At 41.6% G+C, this 25,492-nt stretch overlaps 1 protein-coding gene across 6 annotated transcripts in view; it reads left to right on the forward strand.

Annotated features, from left to right (window-relative positions):
• Positions 1-25,492, forward strand: part of RBMS1 (RNA binding motif single stranded interacting protein 1) — a 146,488-nt gene that overhangs the window by 43,374 nt on the left and 77,622 nt on the right. Inside the window, exon 1 of one of the 6 annotated variants that reach the window (XM_075756844.1) lies at positions 9,559-9,965. The exons of 2 other annotated variants lie outside the window; for them this stretch is intronic. In XM_075756844.1, coding sequence (XP_075612959.1) covers positions 9,903-9,965 — 63 coding nt within the window. In that variant the 5' untranslated portion in view covers positions 9,559-9,902. Of the gene's footprint in view, positions 1-9,558; positions 9,966-10,391; positions 10,610-25,492 lie in introns of those variants that run through there. 3 more of the 6 variants (XM_075756843.1, XM_075756847.1, XM_075756846.1) reach the window with 3 other exon arrangements.

A 25,492-nucleotide genomic window follows, 5' to 3' on the forward strand; every position in this document is an offset into this window, starting at 1 on the left:
ATTTTTTCAGTTTGTACAGAATGTGATTTATATAACGTCTCAGCTGACATGATCTGACATGTTTTTATGAATTCCTTTGCAAGGCAAAAATGCCTCTAGTTACAATTTATAGTAATGAGACTGTCTGCTGTAAAGTAACTGATTACAGTGAAGGTATAAGAAGCAAGTGTGTTTGCCTTTCCAAGCCATTAACCTCTCGTTGCTTCTACAGTACCCAAGCCATTGTTCTGCAGCAATGTTATCTGCAGGTCCCCAAAATCCATCTGTTTGTCCAAACATAATTTTATGTATGCTTCACCAAATACAGTATTTTGGTGTAGAGTTCAGCCATCAGGTTAAACCATATCTGAGAGATAACTGTGAAAAATACAACAAAGCTCCATCTATAATTATGCAAACAAATACTCATGTGAAAACTTTTCAAAGATGTTTAAAACAGTGAAGGGTAAATTGTCTGTGTTTTAGGGTCACAAACAATATTATGACAGTACCCGCTTGTCTTTGTTAATGCACTTCTGGGTGACGTTAGGGGACAACCCGATCAGGTCCTGAAGTGGGCAGTTCTTTATCTGGTGGTGTTGATGGTCAGGTCACAAACCCGGCGTGTACGCAAGGGCACGTGTTCACATAGATTCATGTTAAAATACTAGAGTGAAAATTATCCAAATCTGCTTCGTGCTAGAAGAAGACCATCTGTTTCCTCCTCGTAAGCAGTTCTGGAAGGTTCCTGTAGCCATTTGCTGAAATCCTTTTTGTCTTAAAGCCCCATTCAGGAAACACTGCTGGGAGTTTTGCTCTGCTCAGAAGTGCAGCAAGTTGCACTGCGAGCACTGAAACATTGTGAAGATCTGGTCCCTGGGGAGCTTAATTCTTTTTGAAGATCCCAGAATGGAGAAAATCCTGGCTATGCAGAGCCTCTGACAGAAGCTGCAATAGAGGAAGATAGAGGAAGGAGTTGCCAAGGCAGTGAAGAACTTCAAAGAATGCTGGAACTAGGGGCAAAAGTTCAACCTAATTCTTATGTTATCCGAACTTGTTCACCCAACTCTGTTGCAGCACATCTGCACAAAATGGCCGGGGTCTGGTTGTTGCAATAACCTCTCTTTTCTGGAATTTGACTGGAAATGCATGGTTAAAAAAGTGGTTGCCAGTGAAAAATGTTCTGAGTAAAATCCCATGAGGTAGCCCTACACCGAGAGAAGCCACCCAGGCAGCAGTACCTCCTCCCATGGGGACACACACCTTACCCCCCTTGCCTTCTCCTGGATGGGTGCTCCTGCCACTTCACTTGTGATGGTCTTGTTAGACACCTCCATGACCCAACTCAACTCCCAGTCATGGCAGAAAGAAAAGCAGAAAGATTTCTGCTGGGTCAGTTGAACCAGCAAGCAAAAGAAAGAGAGGATCAAGCAAAGGGCTCGGAACCATGAAGCTCAGAGCAGGAAGGGGGGAAGGAGCAGAAGATCTTCTTTTCAGCACCCCCGAGCAGATAAGGGCACTCAGTGGTTCACAACAGCACAGTTTAAGTGCTTTCATTCTGGGTGAAATCTGGGACCCACTGGTAAAGCTCCTGTTGACCAGGCCAGGATTTCATTCCAGGTTTTATCTTTATGTGCACTGATATTGATGAACAGACCTGTGAAATATGGTTGTGCAGTATCTGATAGATACTTTGAATCCAACTGGAGAGACTGTGTTGAAAGCAGCTTTAAGAATCTATTTACCTAAATAAATATGAAACTTAATTATGATGCAATGAAATATTTTCCCACCACGATTTGTGCTGCTGCCAGCCCATGACACTTAGTATAGAACAATTAGTAAATAACTCTGTGAATTACTCCCTGAAATAAATTGTCCTAGCCATCTTGATTAATTTACTGATTACTGAACATAAATATTCAAATCATCTCTGAATTTAAAATTACAGGAACTGAAATGATGAAGACACAGACATGGGATAGCAATGAAGTTTGTTGCTAGTTTAGCTCAGCATGGAAATGGAAAAAGCCTGTTAGGAGCCGACGGTGGTATGGTGTGCCAGGAAATGGCTTTGGTGTTCTGCTCCTGCTTTTCACTCTCTGTGGGGCATCAGTGGAACCTTGCACTGCAGATGCCGAGTGCCTTGTTGGTGGAGATCTATTGCCATGACCACTGGGCAGATGACATTTATGAGCGCTGAATTTAGACGGGAGGAAGAATTTTCTTATTCTGAAGATGTGTCTGTTGATCATTTTGTTCTGTGTTATATTGGTGATGTGTAGGTGCTATCAATGTAATTAGTATGCAATTTCAAAACTCGGAGGGGTACAGCATGCATTTTTAGGGGAAAACCTCCCAGCTTATAGCTTCTTTGGAAGACACAAAGCCATAATGCCTGTCAGAGATGTAAGCTACACCAGGTACTTCAGGAAAAATTCTGTCAAGGTTTATGTGGATACTTTTATTTTAAAGATACTGAAAATGAGATAAGATTCAGACTAATTTTTGAATATTTGCTTAACTTCTGCCACATGATCTTGTTTCTTCCCTTTGTACACTAAATTAGATTGTTATAATCAGATTGTGTATTATAAACAAATGTCTTTCTGTTTATGTGCGATTATAAAACAAACTTGGAGGGTAAAGGCTATAATTTTGAAACTGATAAAATTTATATGCCCCTTTGAAATCTATATGGAAATTAGTTTCTCACACTCCAACTGAGATGATGTACATGGACACTGGCGAACCAGTATAGTGTTGTCAGCGTACTCCGGGGAGTTTGAGCACTGTAAAGATATTTGCAGGTCAGAAATGAGGTTAATTGACAGGGATGTGTGTGAGAACAGGAAAAATTTGCACAGTGCTTGTCAGCAGGTAGAGCTGTCAGTTCTTCACTTGACCACTAGTATTTGTTGAACAAACACAACAGTACTTCGTTCCAGGGAAAGAAAAAAAAAAAAAAAAAAAAGGAAGAGTCATCTTAGGACAAAAACGTTGTTTGGAAAGAGCTGTGTTATGTGGTTTTGCTCCAAGATACCCACCCGTATACACCTACCGTGCACAATCTCCTGCCTGGCTTGTTGCTCCTGCCAGTGTGACTACTGTCTGCAGCAGAGGTGTGCAGAGCAGTATCTGGTCTGGTTTTTCCTCAGGTACTCTTCAAGCCCATCGCTTGAGTGTGCAAGTCTGGTTTTGCACTAGTGACAAGACCTCCATCTTTTTTGGCATATCATATTTTAAGTGACTTTTTCTGCCTTTCCCTCTTTTTTCCATAATGAGCCATTTTAGATATAGTGTGTGTTGCGATTCCAGTCCACTCCTCATTGCTGTAGTACAAAATTTGCTTATAATGCAAATAATGCATGTTTCATTCAAGGCTTCAAAGTACATGTCCCATTTTATAGATATGGAAAGACCAGGTAAAGCTCTGATTTTTTTTTTTTTTTCCCATAACCACAGAGAACTGACAAATCTGAATCTATTTCACAGACTTAGATACCAAGAAAACAACACACAAAGGAATAAAATTTATGTCTGTCTGATTTTCGGTCAGACCTTCCAGTCTAACCACTGCGCAGTGATTTATCTTTTCAGTGTCATTAACTGTTCTCAATCATTAAACATATTTTAATTGTAGGAGTCTTTTCATTTATTTTCTTCCTTATTTTTAAGATTCTAGTGAAATAGTAACCATTCAAGCCTGGCTCATACAATGAAAAATTTCACCCAAGAAAATCCAGCACACCAAAACTGAACAAATTGGGGCTAGAAAGAGCCTCTTTTCTGTTGGAGAACCAACAGATATAACCCTATGTTAGAACCATAGTTATTCTGAAGTTTTAGAAAAAATACGTCTGTATTTCCAGATTTTGCTTCATCTTTTATTAATATTTGTATTAAAATGTAAATATGTAAAATACATTAAAAAATGAAATAGCTGCATAGAATCATTGTTTCCTAGAAAATACTTAGCAAATATTTTTGCTTTCTGCTTCTACTGTTCTATAAATTTATTCTGCACAAAATGTAAAAAATACACGGACAAGAAAGCATGTTGGAACAGTGAGCTCTGAGTAGTCTCACTTAAAACATAAATATGTTTTAATATAATGATGAACAACTTCCTACATAGTTAATAACAAAGTAGCAAAACCAATATACTTTGTCATTTCAGACAGACTTTATTATTTTCTTCTACAATAAATCTTGCAACTGTTTACAGATTTTGCTTTATAGTTTCAAACAAGTGTCTGGCAACATTATCGAGCTAATGGCAGAATTCAAATCTTTTAGAGTAATTCTAGTTAATTCCATAAATCAAGATTGGATTTGTCCTGTATTTTAATTACCAATTATGAGCAGCATCCTTAAATTCCTGGTACATAGTAGTCCTTTACAGTAATTCTGTTTCATACTTGTCCTTCCCAGAATATACAGGGTATATTTAGGAAGGGGGTGTTTGTTTGACAGTGAAAATACTTGTATATCGTGGCTTTCAAAGAATAGATAATGTATTCCATAATGCAAAATGCTGGCATGGCGTTAACAAGAGATTGTGTTGCTCTCTATGTGCATATTCTGAACACTAGTCATCAGTGAAGGAATGGCAACAATTACTTATAATTGTGCAATTTATAAAGTATCCTTCCAAGAACATTTAAGGAAGCGTGGAAGGAATGAACTGCAAGCTAAAATGAATAGGAGGAGTCAAAACATGTCCTGGGAGGCACAAACCCAGTGGCCACAGCAGAGGCATTCTGTGTGTGCTGAAGGGAGCAGAGGACCGCTCTTACTTTCACAGAGCCTTGTTGGATTTAAGGGAAGAAAACTCCACAGTAGAGGTGATGGGAAAATCAGAGACAGGTTGGAGGATTCCCAGAGAGAATGAGCTGATAGGTTCGAATCAAAAGAAATCCATTATAGTGACTGTGCACAGGTATTTTATAATCAGTTATAAAATAGCATTTATTTTTTGTATTCAAAATTGGAATATAAGTAATTTGGTATCTTGGTACCAATATTTGAAATGGTACAGCTGGAAAAGATTATTTATCTTCCCCTTTCGGTTGTGATCGTCATGGAGATTCTTCTCTTATTGTTGAAAATATTCCTAGTTGAATGTTGAATATATTTTGAAGACTGCATTCTTAAACAACGGCTTCTCATTGTGTGTGCAATACCTCACTCTTAGTAGAGCGTATACTTCCACAGAAGTCATTGTTTTATAATAATTTTAATTTTCTAAAAAAAGAAAATTTACAGAAGCTTATATATAGAAACTGTTTTGCATGTTCATGGCATTACTGTGTCCCACTTCTACTGCCTCCTCATCCTCACTTAGCAAGATACAGATTTTTTTTTTCATTACCTGTGTACTGGGAATACTTAAATAATAATAAAAACAATTAATTATGAGATTATTTATCTCTAAAGGAGCTTCCCATGTAATTAAGCTCACTTTATTCCTTTGGCTGTTATAAATGCTTTTCTTGCTTTCAGTTCTGAATAGATGAATTGAAGCCTAAAATTAAAAATCTGCTTCTGTATGATACTTAGTGTCCCATACCCCATTATTAACACTTTTCAGGAAATGCTTAATATCTCTCAAAGTTCAGCCCTGCATACTGTTTCCTTGGCTTGTACAGGGTATTTCAAAGTATTTTTATATTGTTGTGGCTCAGCCTCCTGCCTACTCTGCTTTGCATCTTTTTACAAAGACTGGGTGTGGTGAGAAGATGGATCCTGAAGCAAGTAAGCATTGTGGTGGAAAGCCCATAGGTCTTCTAGGTCCCGTCAAGGTGGGGAAATGAGGTGACCACAATCACTCCTCCACTCATGGGTCTTCAGGAGGCCCTGAAGTAGCCAGGAAAGCAAGGCTGGGAGGAAATTCAGGAGATCCAGTCTGGACTCAGGGGTTTGCAATAGGCTGAAAGTTTCCCTTTGAAAGCAGATCAAGGGCTGAGGGACCATCTGTCCTACAGAGGCACTTAGTGCCCTGAGGGGAGATGGCTACTTCGGCTGAATTTTGAGGGAAGTCATGGATTTGATTTAGAACAGAAACAGTAAAGTAGCAGCTTAAATGTGTAGAACTGTTTTTAAAATAATGGCTTAGTTTTGCTGGTCTACTCTTCGTTAAGATTGATAAAGATTACTGGAAGGATTCTTGAGGACTTCCAGTTCTCTCCAGATTTTCAGAGAAATCTTTCTGTATTTACCCAGTCTCTCTACAAATCTAAATGTCTGAACTGTATGTAAAAAACCCAGAACAAAACACAACATGTAATTGCAACATTGTAGCTCCAAAATGCACCAGTTCCGCTCAGCAAGTTTTCCTTATTTCTGAATAAGCAACTTGGAGTAATTTAAAGAAGCTCTGAAGATAATTTATACAGACACAAAGATTTTCTTAGACCCTGTGGTCACCTTTTTCCCTCAGGATCAAAATGAATTGCTTATTTATTACTGTAAGCAGCAAGATGCCTGGCTACCTGCAAGTCTGTTCACACCTGTTGTAACACAGTTAATAATAAAGTCCTTGAAATTATGATTTAAATTATCACATCTGTATACATTTTATAGATTAGGTGTCTCTGTTTTGGGATTGCTAAATGAGTAAGACTGAGACTGTTCTTTGCAAACAAGGCATGCTTCTTGCATCCCAGAAAATATGCAGGGGAACTGTTATCAGTGTCTTGAACTGTACGTGTACTGAAAAATCCAGGGAATTATCTTGAGGCTTATCAACTTAATCTCAAATACAGGGTTTTACACAGAAATCATTTTGCCTATGTTCTGGAATAAGAATAAAGCAGCTTTTTCATATGAGCATAGGTTCAGGTTGGAAGGTACCTCAGGGGATCTCTAGTCCAACCTCCATCCCCCAGCAGCATCAGTGAAGAGATCAGGTCAGGTTGCTTAGGGCTGTATGCAGTCTGGTCCTGAAAACGTTCAAGGATGGAGACTGTGCAGCCTCTCCGGGCAATGCCTGGCTGTCCTTCTGTCCAGTCAGCATCTTCTTGTTTCAATTTAGGTCTGCTGTCCCCTTCCCTCCAGCCACACTGCTGTAAGGAGTCTGGCTCTGTATTCTTGCTAACCTCGCCATAGCTATTGGAAGGCAACTGTTTGTCCGTTTGAGACAAAAATGGAGACAGATTACTCAAGCTGTTTAAAAAGAACAGGTAGGTTAGCACTTAGGATAGGACATCAAGGTTTTCTTCCCAGAAAATTCTATAATGCATTTTTCTTTAACAACAATAAATAAGCAGATACCATTTGATTGTGATCCAGTAGATGTTTACAGGATTATATTATTTGTTGTGTGTTTTCCTAATATGTTAGGAAAGAGGAATGGTAACTGAGGGAAGTGTGTCACATACTGAATCTGCGTCCGAGTCACGGGAAGCTGCGGGACCTGTGGTGGCAAGAGAGGGCAAGACAGCAGTGCTTCAGATACTGCTTTGGAATATTCTAGAGTGCCTTCCCTGGTATGACAGTGACCGGGAATGGGCCCAATCGAGCATATAGTGTTTACATCCCTCCAGCCTTTTCCCTGGGGGATGGGGCAGGAAGAGGAGAGGGAAGGAAGCAAGGGATGATTGATGGGTTTTGAAAAGCTTTTCCCCGTGAGGGGAAGGTGTGGTCACTCTACGCATCTGCAGCTAACAAAGCCCTCCTGTAGGTGTAGCAGATGTAAGCTTTGTCACCCCTTTGGTGACCGGAACATGGTGCAGAAAAATATTGTTCCTATTTTTCATTTGGAAATACAGATTTGAGCAGGAGAAGTAGCCTGTCACTGTTACAGTTTATGCTGCTTTAAGACAGTATTTCAGCACTGAATCCGATTGTGTCATCTCTGACCATGGGGCTATAATACGTAAGACCAGAGCACGGATTGCCTACTGTATGTAGTACATCTCGGGAAGGCATGAGCACACAGCTACATTTCTATCAAATTAAGCCACAGGTACATGAACATATTAAGCCAATATAATCTGATACTGCTGCCAAAACAAGCAGTCATATCCACTCTCTCACCCCTGCCTATTTTTGCTGCCATGCTACCTCCTCCATCACGCTGGCACAAGCAGTAGCACAGCCACATGCTGAACCAGACAAAGGAAATGATCTGGAAGAAAACTAACCTGATCAGAGAGAGAGAAAAAAAAGATTTCACCCAGAATCAGTTGCCGAACCATTGCTTTTTTCAGCAGTGATGCCAACTGGTGTCATTGTAAAGCGGGCATGAGGCTACAGCCTTAACCAGGGAATGTGAATTTGTCCTAGCTTTAAGCCTCTGTGCTAACTTTATGCCAGCAGTGGGAATGCAAATGATCCACGATCGAGCGTGAAGTTAAGATAGTACAGACAGACAGTACCTGGTCTGGCATAAAGTCTGCCGGTACAAACTTATTTCATCAAACATTTTTAATGGCACTGATCACCATGTGGCTGCAGTGCTTTTCATCCAGTACTAGCAGCCCTCAAACTTGTGTTACCAAATCAAGGACAAACTGAATGAGATCCATTTTAGGACTTGAAAGAGGAAAAAAAGAAAGGAAAGTTATGCAGAATGTAGTTCTGCCAAGCAACGGTGCTTTCTCACCATCGGTTGTACTCAGATGGGCTCTGATCTGTGGTGGTAGTATATATTAGGATACCAAAATACTTGGTGATTATTTTTAGGGAACTGAGTAACTGAAGATTATGTCTTTTGTAGATACTAGCATTGTGAGATGGCACTACGTTACTCCACCTTTCAGTAATGAACTACCTGGCAAATTTTTGTTTCTTCCCAGCTGTTTCCCATTGTCATGTTTGTGTGTGTGTGACATTAGGGCCACAGTATTATCAGAAAGAGGAAGAGAAACCAAAAAAATGCCTGATGATGCATGTCTGTACCAGGTGGTCTTCTGCAGTGTCACCAATCAGAAACTCAGTGGCTTGAGAGAACTCTAGCTCTGGACTTCTTGGAAACTAGATTACTGGCGTCACTGGGTAATGTAAATGTAATAATGTAAACAATGCAGAGTAATAGCGAGTGAAGTTGGAAACCCCTTTTCTCCATCTGTCCTGTCCTGTTGACTAAGATCCATAACATTTCCCAGGCCCAAATTTTGTGAAGAAAATCAGAATTTCCCCGTTTCCCAAATACTGCCCTGAGGCATTAACGAGGGCTTTGACCGGATGTTCCTCCCCCGCTCTCCCCATCTCTCATCAAGAAAAACTCGAGAGTTAAGACCTGCAGTATTTATTGCACAGAGCACTCAGCCCTGCCGTTTGGGGGGGCGGGCCGAGGGGGTGCTCTATGTTACACAAAAATCAGCTCTCCCTGCATAAAGCGGGGAATTGCGGGGTGTCCCCAGCCATCTCGGCGCGGGCCCGCGGCGGAATGCGCAGCACACGGGGCCGAGCGCAAGTTGCCGCGGACCCGCCGCCTTCCCCCCCCCCCCCCCCCCCCCCCCGCTTAGGCGCAACCATTGCAGCACCGCGGGGGGCGCCCACCGCCCCGCTCCGCGCCTCCCCTGCTGCCCCGCCCAGCTCCACTCCGCGCCGCGCAGCACTGGGGCGGGCCGCGGGCGCCGTGCCCACTCCGCGCTTCTCCGCTGCGGTTCGGCGTTCGTGTCATTCCCTCCCTCCTCCTTTCTGGGCGGTGGTTGAGGCCGGCGGGAGGTGGGGTCTGCTGGGCTGGGCTGGGGGAGCCGCCGGCGGTCAATGAGAGGCCGTTGATGGCAGGCTGGGTGGCCGCGGCGGGGTAGTGGTCGGCGCGGAGAGGGGAGCCGGGGAGGGCGGAACGAAGAGCCGCAGCCGGCGGGGAAGGCACGGAGGCGGGGAGCGCCCTGCAGCCCCGCCGCGCCGCAGCCCGGCGGCCGCCAAAGTTGCTCCCCATCCCGAGGGGGAGCCGGGGATCAGGCGGGGCGATGATCTTCCCCAACAGCAACAGCAGCGCGGCGGGCAGCAGCCGGACCCCGTATCGGAAGCAGGTAAGAGCAGGGGGGTGTGTGTTTGTGGCTCCCCCACCCCCGCTTTCCCTCCCAAGCCACCCCGAGGTGCTGGAGGAGGAGTGGGAAGAGGGGCGGCGGCTTGCGTGAGTTGCAACTTGCAGCCTGTGAGCTTCTAGAGAGCTGGGATTTACAAAAAGAAACTATTTTTACAAAAAGAAACTCCCTGTCTCCCCCCCCCCCCCCCAAAAAAAAAAAAAAAAAAAAAGCTGCGCCGTGACCTTGCCGAGTGCCCGGGCGGCCTCCGCCGGGTGACCTCAGCGGCCGGGCCGGGCGGTGCGGGGCGGTGCGGGGAGCGCGGCCGACGAGGGCCGGGCGGCTGCCGGCCCTGCTGAGCTCTGCAACAAGTTACAAAGGACCCGCTGTTGCAACACGGGCCCGCAAAGCGAAACTTCGGGCTGGATGTTTGTCACTGGGCGTGAAATGAGCGAAAGGATCGCGGCGCGTTCTTTCTTTGAAACAACCCTCCGCAAATCTTCCGCCGCGCTTCAGACTCGCCCCTTCTCCCCCCCCCCCCCCCCCCCCCCCCCCGAAGTGCACAAGGGAAATCCTGTGACATTTTATAGGCAGACAGATCGCTCTGATAAGCTCGGAGCACTCGCATCTATGGAGCTGTATTGAAAGAGGTATTTCTTTCTTTCTTTGTTTAGTCGCTGGAAATAAAATAGTCGAAATAGTTGGGTTGCAACCTTGCTGGGCCGTTGTCTCTTCGGCTGCGCTTTTTTTTTTCTCTCCAAAAAAAGTTGGCATTAATGTTACAGTATTTATTGCCAAGCGTGTAATTTTTCATTGACTCTTCGATTTGAAAAAAATAAATAAACTTTAAGTTCATTGGAAAGTGTGCTGTGTGTTTGCGTGCCAGAGGGTAAATGGAGTAGAGGTCACTGACAAGCTCTCGGCTTGACAAAGCATGCCAAAAATACTACGGCAGGCTTCTTCCAGGTGAAGAAAAATCCTTCCCTGTCTGCTGCACTTAGCAGCTGAAACAAGTAATTTGACGAGATCAGTTAGCAGTACTGGGGGAGTTGTCCTGTTTTGCTTGGGGTCCGAATTCATTCAGGGCAGAAGTAGCAGATTGCATCTCGCTGCTGCGCGCGGTGAAGGGTTTCATAGAAATAATGGGGAAATGGGCTTCAAAATTTTGAACTCTCTGTGCGTTGTTGGGACGGCGTGTGATCTGTGTGGCTAACCTACCTGACAGTGAAAGTTAGACTCTCATATTTTTTTGAAGCTTAAACAAAAATTGCCATTTCCTTTTTCTTCCTCCTCCCTTATTTTATAGAAATATCTTTTTGACTAGACTGACTGGTGTGTTATCGCAGCAGCGCTCTGCAGATGCTGCCTAACAGTGCGTGGAGTTATCTTTGTATCTTGTACTTGAAGTGTTCAAGTCCATACATAATAAAACATGCTTATTGTGTGTGCTGGTTTTGGTTTGTTTTTAATAAATGCCCTAGATACGCCCACGCTGATGATCTTGTCTGGTGCTCCTGCATACTTTGTAAATGAAGCCAATCTATTAGATACTATTTTCTTACTCTACCTGCAAGGACCATTAATTAACGACGGCCCCTTGGGGCCTGCTGTGTTTGTCGGGGCGCTGGGCAGGGTGTTGGCAGGAGCGGAGGGCAGCGTGGGCCAGGCCTTTTGCTGGCAGGGCTGTGTTTTGCCTGCGGATGTGAGTTCGCCTGCCGGTCTGGAGCAGGCTGATAAGATGCTCTTCTTTTCACAGCACGCTCCTTGGATTCAAGGAGTTAAAAGGGCCAACTGAATCAGAAAAGCAAACAGACCCTTTTTTTCCCAATAGGCAGAGAAAGAAATGAATGCGGGGGTATTATGTGGGCTTAAGACCCTGGGTACCAAAGGTTTCTTTTGTTAGTGTGTAGCCATTCTCTGCTCAAACACTTCCGACATAAGGAGCCAGGGCCTGCGCCTTTCTCCATTTAAGTCCATGGAAAACTCCTATTAACTTCATTCATGTAGTCGAAGGTCATTTAAAGATGACTTTCTGATCTCCCTTTCATTCAGACTTCACCTGCAGGGATGAGCTGATGCCAAACAGTGCTGAAGAGTGTTATGAGCCTAATTTTTCAACTCTTGATAATCAAGAATAGTCCAAATTAAGGCTCTGCATGCTCTGCGTAACCCATATTTTGACAATTGAATTATAATTGTACTTTAGTTTGAGACGCTAGGTACTGTTAGTGTAGGAAAAGCAGTCTACCATTGTCTCTAAAAGGAGAAAGTAGATTTCCTATGCCAACAGCGCATAGTATACAAAGCTGAAAAAAATTTAAATAACTTAAAAATGAAACTAAAATCTTTTGAGTAGCTTATATGTCTTTTAGTGTCGTAACATATGTGATATCAGGATAATATAAGAGCGCTTCAGTTTTAGTATTTTCCTGTTTCATTTTTAAGAGTCTGTAACAGATTCAGGTGAAAAAATGAGTGATTTATCAGTAAAAGGCAAAGCAATGCCCTCCCGATTTTATTTTTAAGGCACTGTAATGTAATGTGAAATTCTGCCTCCATTTAAAACATGGACAAAATAGCAGTTAGCTAAAGTAGGTCCAGAGCTTTACCCATACTCTCTTTTTGTTTTCCCAAAGAACTATATTTTGTTTTATAAACGAATCTGTGCTTATACTATTATGCTTGTTATCTGCTGTATCTATTTCAGTGTGTAACTCAGGCATGTAGGAGCCAGTCGACATCCTCGGTTTCAGGTCAGATTCAATGGGGTGGTGCCTCATCTTTTTCTCTCTTTTAGAGTACTTGTAAGAATACTAAAATACGGTCTCTGAAGTTGTATTGTCAAAAGGATTTCTTGCATTATGGGCAGACAGGGATATTAAAAATATTCCTACCAGGCTGAAAAGTTAGATGTTGTTTAAATGAGTAGGAACTTATCTGAGAATTGGCTTGAAATGCAGATTCAGGTCTAGTTAAAGAATGAAAGCCATACAGTATCTGCAGTAATAACCTATCACAATGCCCATGGCCACTCATCCTATCTGGAAAAGGTAGGCATAAGCTAATATTTTTACTAACAAGGTTACTCAGGCTATGCAAAGAATGCACGTGTGCATCGGTAACGCAAAGGAAGCAAAATGACATACATTATCCTGCTTAATGCAGGCTTTCTTGGCTCTCGATTTGTGTGTGCTGAGAACGCTGCGATTCTTTGTCCCTCCTCCCACTTTTGTTATTCTCATGTAAATTGGAAGGCGCTCCTCCGAAGTAAATATTTCTACACTCTGTAAAATTATCGTAAATGGAAAATTGGGCTTTCTCCTGCCATCTGCTCCTTGAATCTACAGAGCTAGTGCAGCTATTTGATTAGGGATTTTAAATCGCTTTGTGCAGGGAGGTTTCTCTGCTCTCAGGTTTCTCTAAGAGGAAGCCAGAAGTGGCTCTGGAGGCCTGGGATGGAGGCGAGCGCGGGGTCCCACCTACCACAGCCTGGGTGCTCGGGGAGCCCGCTGTGTCTGTGCCTTTCAACAGCTTTGCCCAGTAACAGTGGTTCTTGCTATGTTTTGATGAGTGTAATGTTTATCTCGCCAGCATAAGGAGGTTTACATAGTTTGCTGCTTTCAAGCAGATTAACTGGGCGTAGCTGCATGTGAGGAATTTAACACTGATTTGGTGTTTGGCCTGTGTGAGGAGAGACATACAAAGGTTTCGATTAATCTTCATGCAGGTCTGTTAACATCAAGTGCCATGTCGCAGGTGGGGTTTTCTTAAAAGTTGAAGAATAAGGTGGGTTTCTAATGATGGTTAAATGAAGAAAGCTTATGCCAATCTTAGGCTAAAAATGTAGCTTAGCTTTTCACCCTAAGAGTTTAATGTATCAAGAAGCTACACCTGTAATCCTACTGTATTGTTTCCCATTTGGTGCTGTGTGTGGTGTCTGTGTGTGTGAGAAAGAACCTCATTAAACCTGCAGGGCCTGGGATGGTCATAACTCAAAATACACAGCTCCACAGAGCAGTCTGTGCCCAGGCTGGCCTGAGGCTGAGGGGCCGAGAATGAACAGATACCTTTGGCTACCTAAATAAATGGGATTAGTTTATTTTTGTTTCTTTCAGGTCTATAAGAATTATGTCATTTTGTATCATTGGCTTGCCTGACAGAGTCTATTTCCCCTTTACGTTATATGCTGTGTTAAAGGGTCTACCTGGGTTTAGCAAGAGTCAGCTCTTCTACTAAGTACCAGCTTATTTTAAGTGCATCTATAGGATTGTTTGTGAAGTTCTGCTTTATTCTCAAGGGAGCAAAACTGCTCAGTCAGTGGGTTTCTATACTTGTAACACAAACGTGAATGAAAGAAATAAAAGGAAGCATCTTATCTTGTCAGGCATGATGTTATAGATTATGAAAAGCGATATGATTGTCTTATCTGTATTTAGCAATTTGAAGTTTTTTGTTTAGTATTTCTAACAGGGTGAACAATATATTTTTATCTCTTTGGAAGTGTTATTGTTTAAAGTATGTATCTTTGCCATTAAGCTTCACATGGAAGGGAAAATAGAAGTCTGTGTCTTGAACATCTGTTGTTTTGTTTTGGGTTATTTTTTTTTTCCCCCTGAAACTTCCAACTGTTAAAAAAAATTTGCTTGAGTTAACACATTTCAGAAGGGTTAGATCCTTTAAACTAGGATTACTGGCACGGAGGAGAGGGGAAGGAAGGAAGGGAGGGGAAAATCCTTTCCTGAGAGCTTGAGATGGCTCCTAACACATCCCCAGAGTGCTGCAACCAAGTAAATAAAAATAATGGTCATTCGACATGATAGCTTTTTTGGTCTGCATTTTATTATTTTGGTTTTTTTCGTCTCTAAAGTCTTAATTAAAACTGATCCTTGCTTCTTGCACGAGATGGTGTATAACAAAAGAAGTCAGTGGAGAACAGGAACTTTTTTTACTGTTTTCCCTCACAGCTCTGTTTCCGGCTTTTTATGAATGTTTTTCTCTGTTTCTACATCAGATTATTTTTAAAACAGTTTGCTTAGGGGACACTGTGAAGGCTTATGAAAGCTGTAGTCCTAATCAAGAGGTGCATGGAGGTGCCTTGATCTTGGGTGAAGTGTGTTGGTCAGAAGTTTTCTAGAAAGCCAACAGAACCGCATTTAAATGCTCAGAAACAGTGTTGAAATGATTGTTTGTTGTTTTGCATATGTTTCAGAATTGCAGTGTACTGTGGTAATTATAACAGCCCTGTAGAAGCCACTGCATTTGCAGCTTCCTGATGCAACAGGAAAGGGAAGGGATGAGTTACAAATAGAGGAGAAATGTGGCGGGGGAACCACGGGTTAGATAAGCACAAGCCTTCTAACCCAGTAACTTAGGAAAACATACACACAACAAAGAAAAAAAATCAAATCATGTGCTGTAGGGGCTGGTTACTGTGATTAGCACAGGTTTAGCTCTGTTTTCCTCAAGAGGCTGCAGTTAAAGCAGAGTAGCTCTAGCCTGTGTATTGACACACAAAGTAGTTTTAAATTGCAGTTGAAGTAATTGAGTGCTGGTGAGAGATTGCTTTAAACAGATTCAAGATGAACTGGATTCATGACTTAGTTTATAGCAGTTTAAATTTAGTAATATTTCCTGTAGTTTATGTAAATTGATTTTTAACAATAAAACTTTATACCAATTTTAAGGCCTAACCTGTGCACTAAGATGCACTGGCTTAAAAATATCTAGCAAATGTTTTGAAGTCTTACAAACTATTCAAACCAGAAATATAGTTACAAAACTTAAAAAATGTCTTTTGCTAAATTTATGATGTAGTATGAGGATATATCAGCTATATGGTCTGTTGCAAAATAAAAGCTGATAATTACAGATATGTACTACTAATAATACATAATAATACCTTTTTGTTCATGTGTCCTCATAAAAGCAGTGTTGTTCGCTTAACCATAATAGTATAGGAAATCACTGGTGTATGTCTTATTTGTTTAAAGTATTCTGCTTTAGAAAAATGATGTGTCAAATGGAGTGGGTGTTTTGATTTTACTTGGTTGGTAAAACTGTAGAACTTTGTGAGGTTGCAGCGGAAACAACTAACGCATTGTTCTGGGGAGCCTCGGTTGGGCTTCATGTGCCTTGGTTGAAGAACAGCAGAAACAGCAGGGCAAGGTGAGCATCAAACTTAGTCTAGCCTGGCATTTACCTGCTTGTGAAATGAAATGCTTCTTTACAGCAACTAAATGTATGTAACTTTATTTCATCATTGATCATCTTTCTGGACAGTGTCTTTGATTGGCAATGGCACTTTCACACCTAATTCTAAGTGGTTTTTTCTGTTTCTCCACTTAGACGAGAAGGGGATTTATTTCTTTCCTTACCTTCTATTGTTTTCTGTTCTTTTATATCTGAATCTCCTCTACCATATGGTGGTTTGCTTCAAGAAAGTGGAAACATGACTCCTTAGGTTAACTACAGCTCATATATTCTGTCATCTGGGTACTACAGCGTAACAATGTTAGAATTCAGTCCTTTAGGATATCCGAGGTACGTGTGTGGCACTTCCATTTTTAGTGTGCTTGGGGAGTGAAATCCAGGATTCAGATGTGAGTTTGGGAGAGTGTTACAGGGAGCTTTTCTCAGGGTTGTTAGTCACTGCAGGGCATTTCTTTCATGCCTGAGGTGTTATCAGCTCCCAGGAAGGCTGCTGCAGCTTTAGAGGAGTATGCAGTTGTCTTTGACAATCTGAAGCAATGTTCATAGATGCTTGGCTCCTCCAAGGTGATTCAGAATCCTATTTTAGGGTTTGTCTGACCCACAGGAACATTATCAGGTTGTGCTTGTGCCACTGTAACAATCTGAAATCACTCAAAACACCAGACAGGCAAGGGTAAAATCAGATGCAGATCCTTGTTTACCAATACACAAATGAAAATACAAAATTTATAACACTGAGAAATGGGGAAAAAAACCCAAAATAGTGGTACAGGACCTGAAAGTTTCCTTTACCTTGTATGCAGCCCTGTGGCAGATGACCCCCAGTCTTCCTGGGAAGCCTGTGGTTGTTGTACAACCCTGTTGCCTTGGGTTGTGTTCAGAGAAGAGACTCTAAGTAAAAAAGGAAACACAGAGCCTTAACCCATTTGGATGGTAAGGGGTAGAGGTTTCTTTTTATTTGTTGGTGATGCCTGTTTCACTCAGCCTTCTTTCACCAGACCACAAGTTGTTTTTTCCTGCTTTGGAAGTAGTAATGTCTCGTGGGCATCACTAGGTGCAATGTTGCCTGCCCAGGCTTCGGAGTGCTCTTCAGCTAAGCACTGAAGAGATGATTGGTATGTTGAGAAGGAGATTTCATGCTATGATGGATGAATTTCAAATCTTGTGATGTTTTTCTTTCTCTTCTACCTATATGTAAAATTTGCTAATAATGCTTTAAACAGTTGTGTAATAGAGTTTTCTCTGGGCTACTATTGGAGTGGGGGAGACCCTGTTATTCCAGCCACTGCAGGTGACTGGCGACTGTGTAGCCTCTTTGAGGACGGCCGTGGTGACCTGTTTTGAACCACGTGTGTCCCATTTGTTGTTCTGGCTTAGCTGAGTTCTTCACTTAAGCTAAGGTTTTAAATAACCTGTTATGACATGAAACTCTTGAAAATACGTAGTGAAGAAGTAATGTACAGCACAAATTTGCATTAACTTGGCCCACTGTGTCTGTGATGTGGGAGAGGAGGGATGGAGCGGGTGTGCCGTGTGTCTGTGAAGACATCCCGTGGCCAGGAACGTGCCTCCTGCAAGCCTGGGAAGGCAACACCCGCACCAGATAAACCTGGGCTGCGGCAGAGCTGGGCACACAGTTCCACAGATTTGTCTGGTATGAAAGCAACTGCCAGCAGGATGAGATCCTTTGAAGTGTTTAGTGGTCTGTCTTCCAGATGAGTTCAAGAAGAGTTCTAAAAATGTGGGTCTGAATTTTAAGACTCTTGCTTATGCCAGTGCATTTTTACATACGCAGTGGTGCCACTGCCTGCGGTGAGACTACTGACATGAATAAGTGCTTATTGAGACAGAGAATCAGAAGACTTTTGAATTTCCCCAATGAGAAACCTGAGAAGAATGGTTGGGGTATCCTAGGGTTGGTATTAGACTGACATTCAGCAGAATCAAACGGTATTTAAATTGCTTTAATATTATTCCATCCAATCTACTTGGCTTACGTGATTCTCATTGTGACAGTACTTGTGCTTATTTAAAAATACTTCTGCATAATTTGGAAAAAACATTTGAGTTTGGTATTAAATACAACTGCTTAGCTACTAACCTTTCAAACGGGGACAGTTTTTGACTTTTCTTCAGCATTTCAGGAGATGTAGCTCTGGATGCTACTTATGAGAAACACCAAGATTGGATTTTTAAAAAAGGATTTCTGCAGTGTTTAGCTTAAAAAGATAAATGATAACTGTTCCTTTAGTGTCTTAGGGCAACAACACTTTCAATGCACATCTATATATGTAAACATTCCAGAGTTATGGGCAATTTTTGAAAGAAGAAAACTGGCAGTATCCTACAGTACTGAGGAGCTACAGAGCATGTTTGAAAGCTTGAGTAATTTTATGGTGAAGAATACCAAGATGTCATTCACTATGTACAATTTCAGTTGGTTAAAGGTGCTAGTGAAAATTAGGGCACACCACAGCACCAGCAGAAGAATGTTTTGGCTTTTTGGTTGTCTGAAGTGCCCTAGGGAGCTGCCTCCATTCCCAGTTACAATATTCCACGATCCTATGGAGGTTAACGCAAGATGGAAATGTTTCAGTCAGTCATTTATTGTTGCAGCATTATGCTGATATTTTAATTGCTATAGTGACAAAATCAGGTTAACTTTTGAACCAGGCTTTGTCAGATTGCCAGCAAACATACTGTTCTTAGGTCTGTCAGGTGTGGACTGTCATGGTCTCGGGGAACTCATTAAGGGCTGAAGACAGGCTTAGATATTAGGAAAGGCACTTTGGCTTTTCATTCTTCACGTATTCTGATGAGTTGTTGGGAATTCTTAGCTCTGAAGCTCCTGACCATTTTGTGTTTTCTGTTTTAATGGTTCACTTGCAACTTTATTGTTGTTTTAGTATTATTAACTATATTATGTATGGTTTTGTATTCCAATAGATAAGATGATGCAATGAAAGATCTAGCCTATTTGTGTGTTTTATCCTTCTATCAAAGGTCTTTTTTTTTGGTATGACACTTCTCCAGTGACCCTCTTTCAAAACTACTGACTCCTCAGAGCTGGTTTCCATCTCCACCTTCTTCCTTCCCTGAAATAAGTTCTGTGTTGAGTCATTGTCTTGGGTGATAATAAAAGTCCCTGGTCAACCGCACCTATAAAGGTTATTTGAGGACAGTACAGGGATTAAGATAGTGACATGAAGTTCAAATTGTCCTGTCAGCAATGTTTTGGTAAATTGTTTAGGTTTGGCTCTTCAAAAGGTATTTAATAGTAATTTCCTACCTCCCATAGATTTTGTACAGAAATGTACTAACATCTGGAAGTAGATCAGGTACTACAGCAATTAGAACTGTCTTAAATATATGTACACACATGCACACATACATATATAGATGTATGCATTTAAGTCTGTTCTCTAAAGCTCAGGATAGAGCAGATTATTCAGAATGATAAAACTTTGTGTTCAACTCCTGCCTGTCACTGTGCGAGTAGTTTCCCTACAGTCTATGGGGATGTTCATGTGAATGCTATTATTGATATTTCCAGATTAATAACAATGGCAGAGTTCATTTTGGCAAGACACTGGACTGGTAAAATTATTTAGAACTGTAGTTTTAGAAAGGAGTAGATGTTGTTTTTCTGTTAGCAGTAATTGTTTTTATTTCTAAGCAGAAGTTTAGCATGCAGAGATGCAGAGTTCAAAGATTAAAATGTTACTCAGAACAGGAATAACTCCATGAAGTTCCATGGCCTAGATCTTGCAGAATTTTTATCTAGATAGCTTTAGTGGTTTTGTGGCCTTATCTTTCCTACTAAATTAACTCCTTGGGGTTTTTTTTTCCCCCTCCTCTGGGAAGTCCTTATTCCAATATTCTGTTGTCCCATTTTAATTTTGAAATCCAATTAAATTGCATAAATTCAAATATTTGGCTTATACTTTTAGGAAATGCAGTGCACTCTCTTTCAACTTCAATTTACTGTGACTGTTGCAGCAAACTGATGACTTATAAGATTATTAGTGTTAATCACACAACGGTTGCACAGATTGATAAGCTGCAAAGGTAGGATTGCTGCTAAGAAAAATGGAGCTGAATTTTCTTATTAAAAATATAATTCCTTGAAATTGCCCGCAGTGTAGGACAAACCTTGAAAGCAGTTGCGCAGGACTGTAGTTGCGCAGTAAGTAGAGGCAAGTGATTAATTTATCCTAAAATTTTATCCGTTAGCTGGGCAAATTCCCTTTCACTCCAGTGTTTTAAAGTTAATTATCAATTCCAAGTGTACTTATCAAAAGTATTTTCCTTTTATCTGTAACTTTGATGTGTTCAGAGGTATGATTCCACAGCTGAATTCTTGTACCAAGAACGTGACTAATAAAGCTGTGGATGAGTTGGGCTCTGTGCCCAAATGAACCGGTTTATTCCTGACTGGTGTTCGCTGTGGTGTTTGTCACATCTAGCCATACATAGCACCAGGCAAGGCTCAAGTGAAATGGCCCTTCCCCTTCCAGAGACGGAGGCTCTCTCGCAGAGATGCTGCAGTTGTATGTGCCAGCTGTGCTCATGCACAGGCTTCTAAATATGTTGGGGACCGCTGTAAGCACTAGTGTTGGTTCTGCGATTTTGACTATAACTGCTCATGTGTCTGAGTTACTTACCTATGCTGCCAGGACCAGTTCATCTTGGCAGTCGAATTCCTCATATATTTAAAGTGTTATGTTAGCAGTACATCTGGAAGCTTTCCTAGGTGTTATCTAATTCTTGTATTTTTTCATATCAGAATTAACAATGATCTGTAGTGTCTATGAAAATGATTCATTGTGCAGTCAGACATTCACCCCAGCAGCTATTTGGAGTGTTGCTTCCTTAACTTTTAGGATGCACCAAGGAACAGCACCCTGCGTTTGCTCAGCGTACTGTTGCTGAACGTTTGTAACTTAACTTCAGAACTGTTTCTGGATGTAAAAAGGAATCGTTAATTATCATGCACTGTGAAGTCACCGACGTTTTAATTTTAGAATAAGTCACATAGTATTGCTTGAATTTCAGACATCTGAGTGATATTCTTAACCACTTAAAACCACTTTTTTCTCAGAATTAAAAATGTCTTTGAGTTAAAAACTAGCTGTGTGAGTTAAAACTGTAGTTTACAAAAAAAAGTTTATCTCTTGGTTCAAACCAAGAGTGAAGTTTCAAATTAGAAGACAAAATGGGGGGGGAATTGATGAGTACTGAGGAAGCGAGTTAGAATAGCTCTTCTGTTTGCATTATTCAAATATAAATCCCAAGAAGAACAGGAAATGATAAGTGGACATAAATACACGTGTGTTTGGAAGTGCATGCATGAGGATTTGGAAAAGATTGTAATTTGTAAAGAGAAAATAGAATATTTGCAGCAGTCAGAAAGTATTGGATCTAATAAGTGATAAGCATCTACCAAAACATCATCCTTTAAAGAATGAGAAAAGACCGACTGGGGTTTGTTTTCAGCTGAGGTTATAAGGAAAGTCTGACCCGAAGGCCAGAGCAGCATTGCTGCATGCGCTATGTACACGGGATTTCACCAAAGTTTTAGCAGATGGGTTTGTGCGTGCTGCTTGTTGCCTTACAAGTAAGGCAACAGTTACAGATGTAGGTACCAAGTGTGTTTGTTGCAGTTGTCTTAGTTTGTGTATGTAAAACCAAAGTTGGTTTAATTCCTGATTGTTTGACAGCCTAATGCTGTTTTGTTACCACTTGTGTGAGTCACACTGATGGTAAAAGAAGCAGTGAGAACTTCCTTTTTCTTTCTTTTTTTTTCTCTCCTTGTTCTTTTTTTTTTTTTTTTCTTTTACACCGAGAGGGAGAGACTGGGAGAGGGAAGGAAGAGCCATGGGGGCAAGGCTGCTGTTTTTGGCAGTAGTGCCAGCTCAAGCTATTCCTTGAACTGCCATATCAGTTTGTGCCAGTTTTGTCCACAGTCATCCTTAGCCTGCCATCGGTCACGTCTCTCCCTTGTTCCTGTCCCTTCTGCCTTCTCTCACACTTGATTCTCTGGGGCAATCCAGATCGCAGAGCTGATCAAGCTGAGACTCGCAGGGCCAGCGATTGCCTCCATTGCGCGTTGGTCTTCTCAGCCAAAGCGAAGGAAAGATTGGCTCGAAAGCTGAGTGGCCAACAGGCCTGGCAAAGTCATCTTTGTTCTTTATTTGGTTCTGCACCAAAGCCAGCATATCAAACCAGCAGATCTAACCACCAGTGTTAAAAATTTTGACTTCCTTATAGCCTATCTGCATTTCCTAGATCTCTCAAAGTGCAGTTTCTATTTCACAACTTTATCAGGAGTTGACTTTCCATGTTAAAACACCCTGTCAATAATGTTTGAAAGATTTCAGCATTCTGTGCTGTTCTTTGTTGACCCAATGCCACGTTCAGGCCATCAAAGGTCAGTACAGATCTAATGTGCTGTCCTGGTTTCGGCAGGGATAGAGTTAATTTTCTTCCTAGCAGTGGGTATAGTGCTGTGTTTTGGATTTAGGATGAGAATAATGTTGATGTTGTTAGTTGTTGCCAAGCAGTCAAAGACTTTTCAGCTTCTCATACTGCCCTGCCAGTGAGAAGGTGGGGGGGTACTCAGCCGGGACAGCTGACCCCAACTGGCCAAAGGGATATTCCATACCATATGATGTCATGCTGTGTATATAACTGGGGGGCTGGCTGGGAGGTGGGGTTGCTTGGGAACTATCTGAGCATCAGCTTCAGGTGGTAAGCAATTGTGCTGTGCATCACTTTTGTATATTCTTTTATCATCATTATTATTATCTTCCTTTTCTGTCCTATTAAACTGTCTGTATCTCAGCCCATGAGTTTTACCTTTTTTTTTTCCTTTCCGATTCTCTCCCCCATCCCACTGTGGGTGGGTGGGAATGAGTGAACGTCTGTGTGGGTGTTTTAGATGCCGGCCGAGTTAAACTACAACATGTGCAACCAGACATCTATTGGGGAGCTCCTACAGAAGCTTCCTACCCTTGGAAATCTTGCCCTAGTTTTTATGGATGAATCTTCAGTTTTAATCTTGCCTATGTTTACAACTTAAAGAATTGCATCCTACTGAAAGCTTCCTTATTTACAAAGAGAAGCAAACTACTACTTATAAAAGCAGGCTTGTGTGCTGGATTTTGCTATGCTGATTTTAGCAAACTCCTTGCTGTGTTTCATCAAGTCCCCAGATTTATTGTGTTCACAGTATTGTGGTGAATTGCCTTAATGTATGAAAGGATGACTCCTGATCTGTGTACTCTTGATCACTTGCATGTAGGAAAATATTTACATGTTTAATAACTTTGCATAAAGAAGATTAGATTTACTAATTGGTTAGATTCCCTATCTGCTATTTTTAAATTAAATGTGTCATGCTCCTGTTTGTTAGGGTTTAAAATTCAAAAGCATTCACCCATAGGTTGTCTTAAATCGGTGCTCAGCAACTTTGTGCTTTAAACAGACTTATAAAGTCAACTTCTCTGGGCCATGGAGGTAGACGTGCTGCCTGAACTGGCTTTCATCAAACAGCAGCAGAATGGTTTTGCTGGAAACAGGCTGGATCTGTTGAGACTGATGCTGAGCAAATGCTAACAAGCCCTGCTCGATTCAAGTTGAACGGGATTAAATAGTATTTGTACCGTACTAAGCGTTGTGGTCTGGAGCATCGTAGTCCCTGTTTCCTGAAACGGTGCTGGAAAAGCAATCTCTCCATTAAGTAATGAAACAAGTGATATGTGTATCACTGTAACATCTGAAACTATCCTTAAAGAAAAAAAGTAAATGCTCATTTTCTACTCTCGTGCATAAAAATTGTTTAGCTAGAGTGAGAAAAAGGTGTTGGAGGGCGTAATCACTGAGTACCGTGAGATGCAAAGGGTGTACTGACTGGAAATGTGAGAAGAAAATGCTTCCCTCTAACTTCGAGGAAGCTGAACCAAGCTACAGTTGCAGGTTAGGAATTTGGCAATGTCTAGAGACAAAAAAATATGACCTCCTTGTCTTTTCCAGAAGAAAATTGTCCAAGTGTCAACATTTGCCTTGTATTTTTCATAGCACGTAGTTCAAAGAAAGCAGGTCATAAAAGCTTGTGGAAGGAAACAGTAGAAAGGGTGTGATACTGTCTTAGTCCTCACTGTTCAAACAACCTGTAGTTTAACTGAAGATTCAAGTAGATGGGATTCACAAATCTAAAAGAACATAGATATAACAACTGTGTATACTCACACACACACTTTTTAAGGACAAAGGGGCAGGATGGTGATAACAAATCCGAGAAACATTCATAGTTTCTTGCTGCTTGTCAGGCTATGTTTTCTGCTACTTGTGTTTCCTGATCAGCTGGGGCCATCTTAAGTTGTCTGTACCATCTTAGCAGCATTTTCTGTAGTAATAGCAGCTGCAGGATGAATGTTGTTTGGTATCTGTCTGAACTGTTCATCATCTGGATGAGCTGTTCTTGTTTCTGTCTTTCCCAGGAGTTAAACATAGCTGCTTTCATCGTGCTAAACTGATTGCAAGTTGTTCTGTGGTGCCTGCATGGGTAAATCTCCATGTGCTACATAGGGGAAAGTTGTGCAAATTGTTGTGGGCACGACAGACCACTCCTTTTTTCCTGAAGAGCAGAGGGTATCCTGTGTGTGACTGTGTATTATGTCACACATCTGTAGAAAATGGACCTTTTATGCCACTTACGCTGCTTATGCAGTAGTGAACATTTGGCCAAAAAGGTTGGATATGGTGGACTTTAGTATGGCTGTGTAATAGTGCAAGGTCATCTCTGAGAAATGTCAAAAGCTTACTGGTATCCATTGGCCCCAAAAATTTAGAAACAGTTGTCCTTGATGCTCATGTCAGGTCTCCCTGCACACAGCTCTTCCTCAGCTCTTGCTTTAAATCGCTTTTGCTGGGCATAAAGCATGCTTAAAGCGTTGCAGTATTCCTTGCTTTCCACGAGAATACAACTAACAGCTTGTCCGTCCTGGGGTTGTCAGAACCCATGTAAGTGCAGTGATATAGTTGCATTAACGAAAATCTTTGGTAAGTACTACTGCCGTGTCACACCCACGCTGCGGGCAGCGCAGCCTGGCGCCCGTGCCGAGGTTTGCCTGGGATTTGCAACACTCCCCTTCCCGAATGGGAAACAATGCAAGAGGCAAACGTTTTAAAAGCAATGAAGTTCAACTCTAGTTCTTTTCTAATGAGATTTGAGCTTCTAGGTGTTATTTTAGGAAGCCATGTAAAGTCTCGAGAGTCATTCAGAAGGCTTTGGGAATTTCATTTGCGGTCTCGTTAAAATC

Source organism: Balearica regulorum, chromosome 6 (assembly GCF_011004875.1).
Source record: "Balearica regulorum gibbericeps isolate bBalReg1 chromosome 6, bBalReg1.pri, whole genome shotgun sequence".
Classification (NCBI taxonomy): Eukaryota; Metazoa; Chordata; class Aves; order Gruiformes; family Gruidae; genus Balearica; species Balearica regulorum.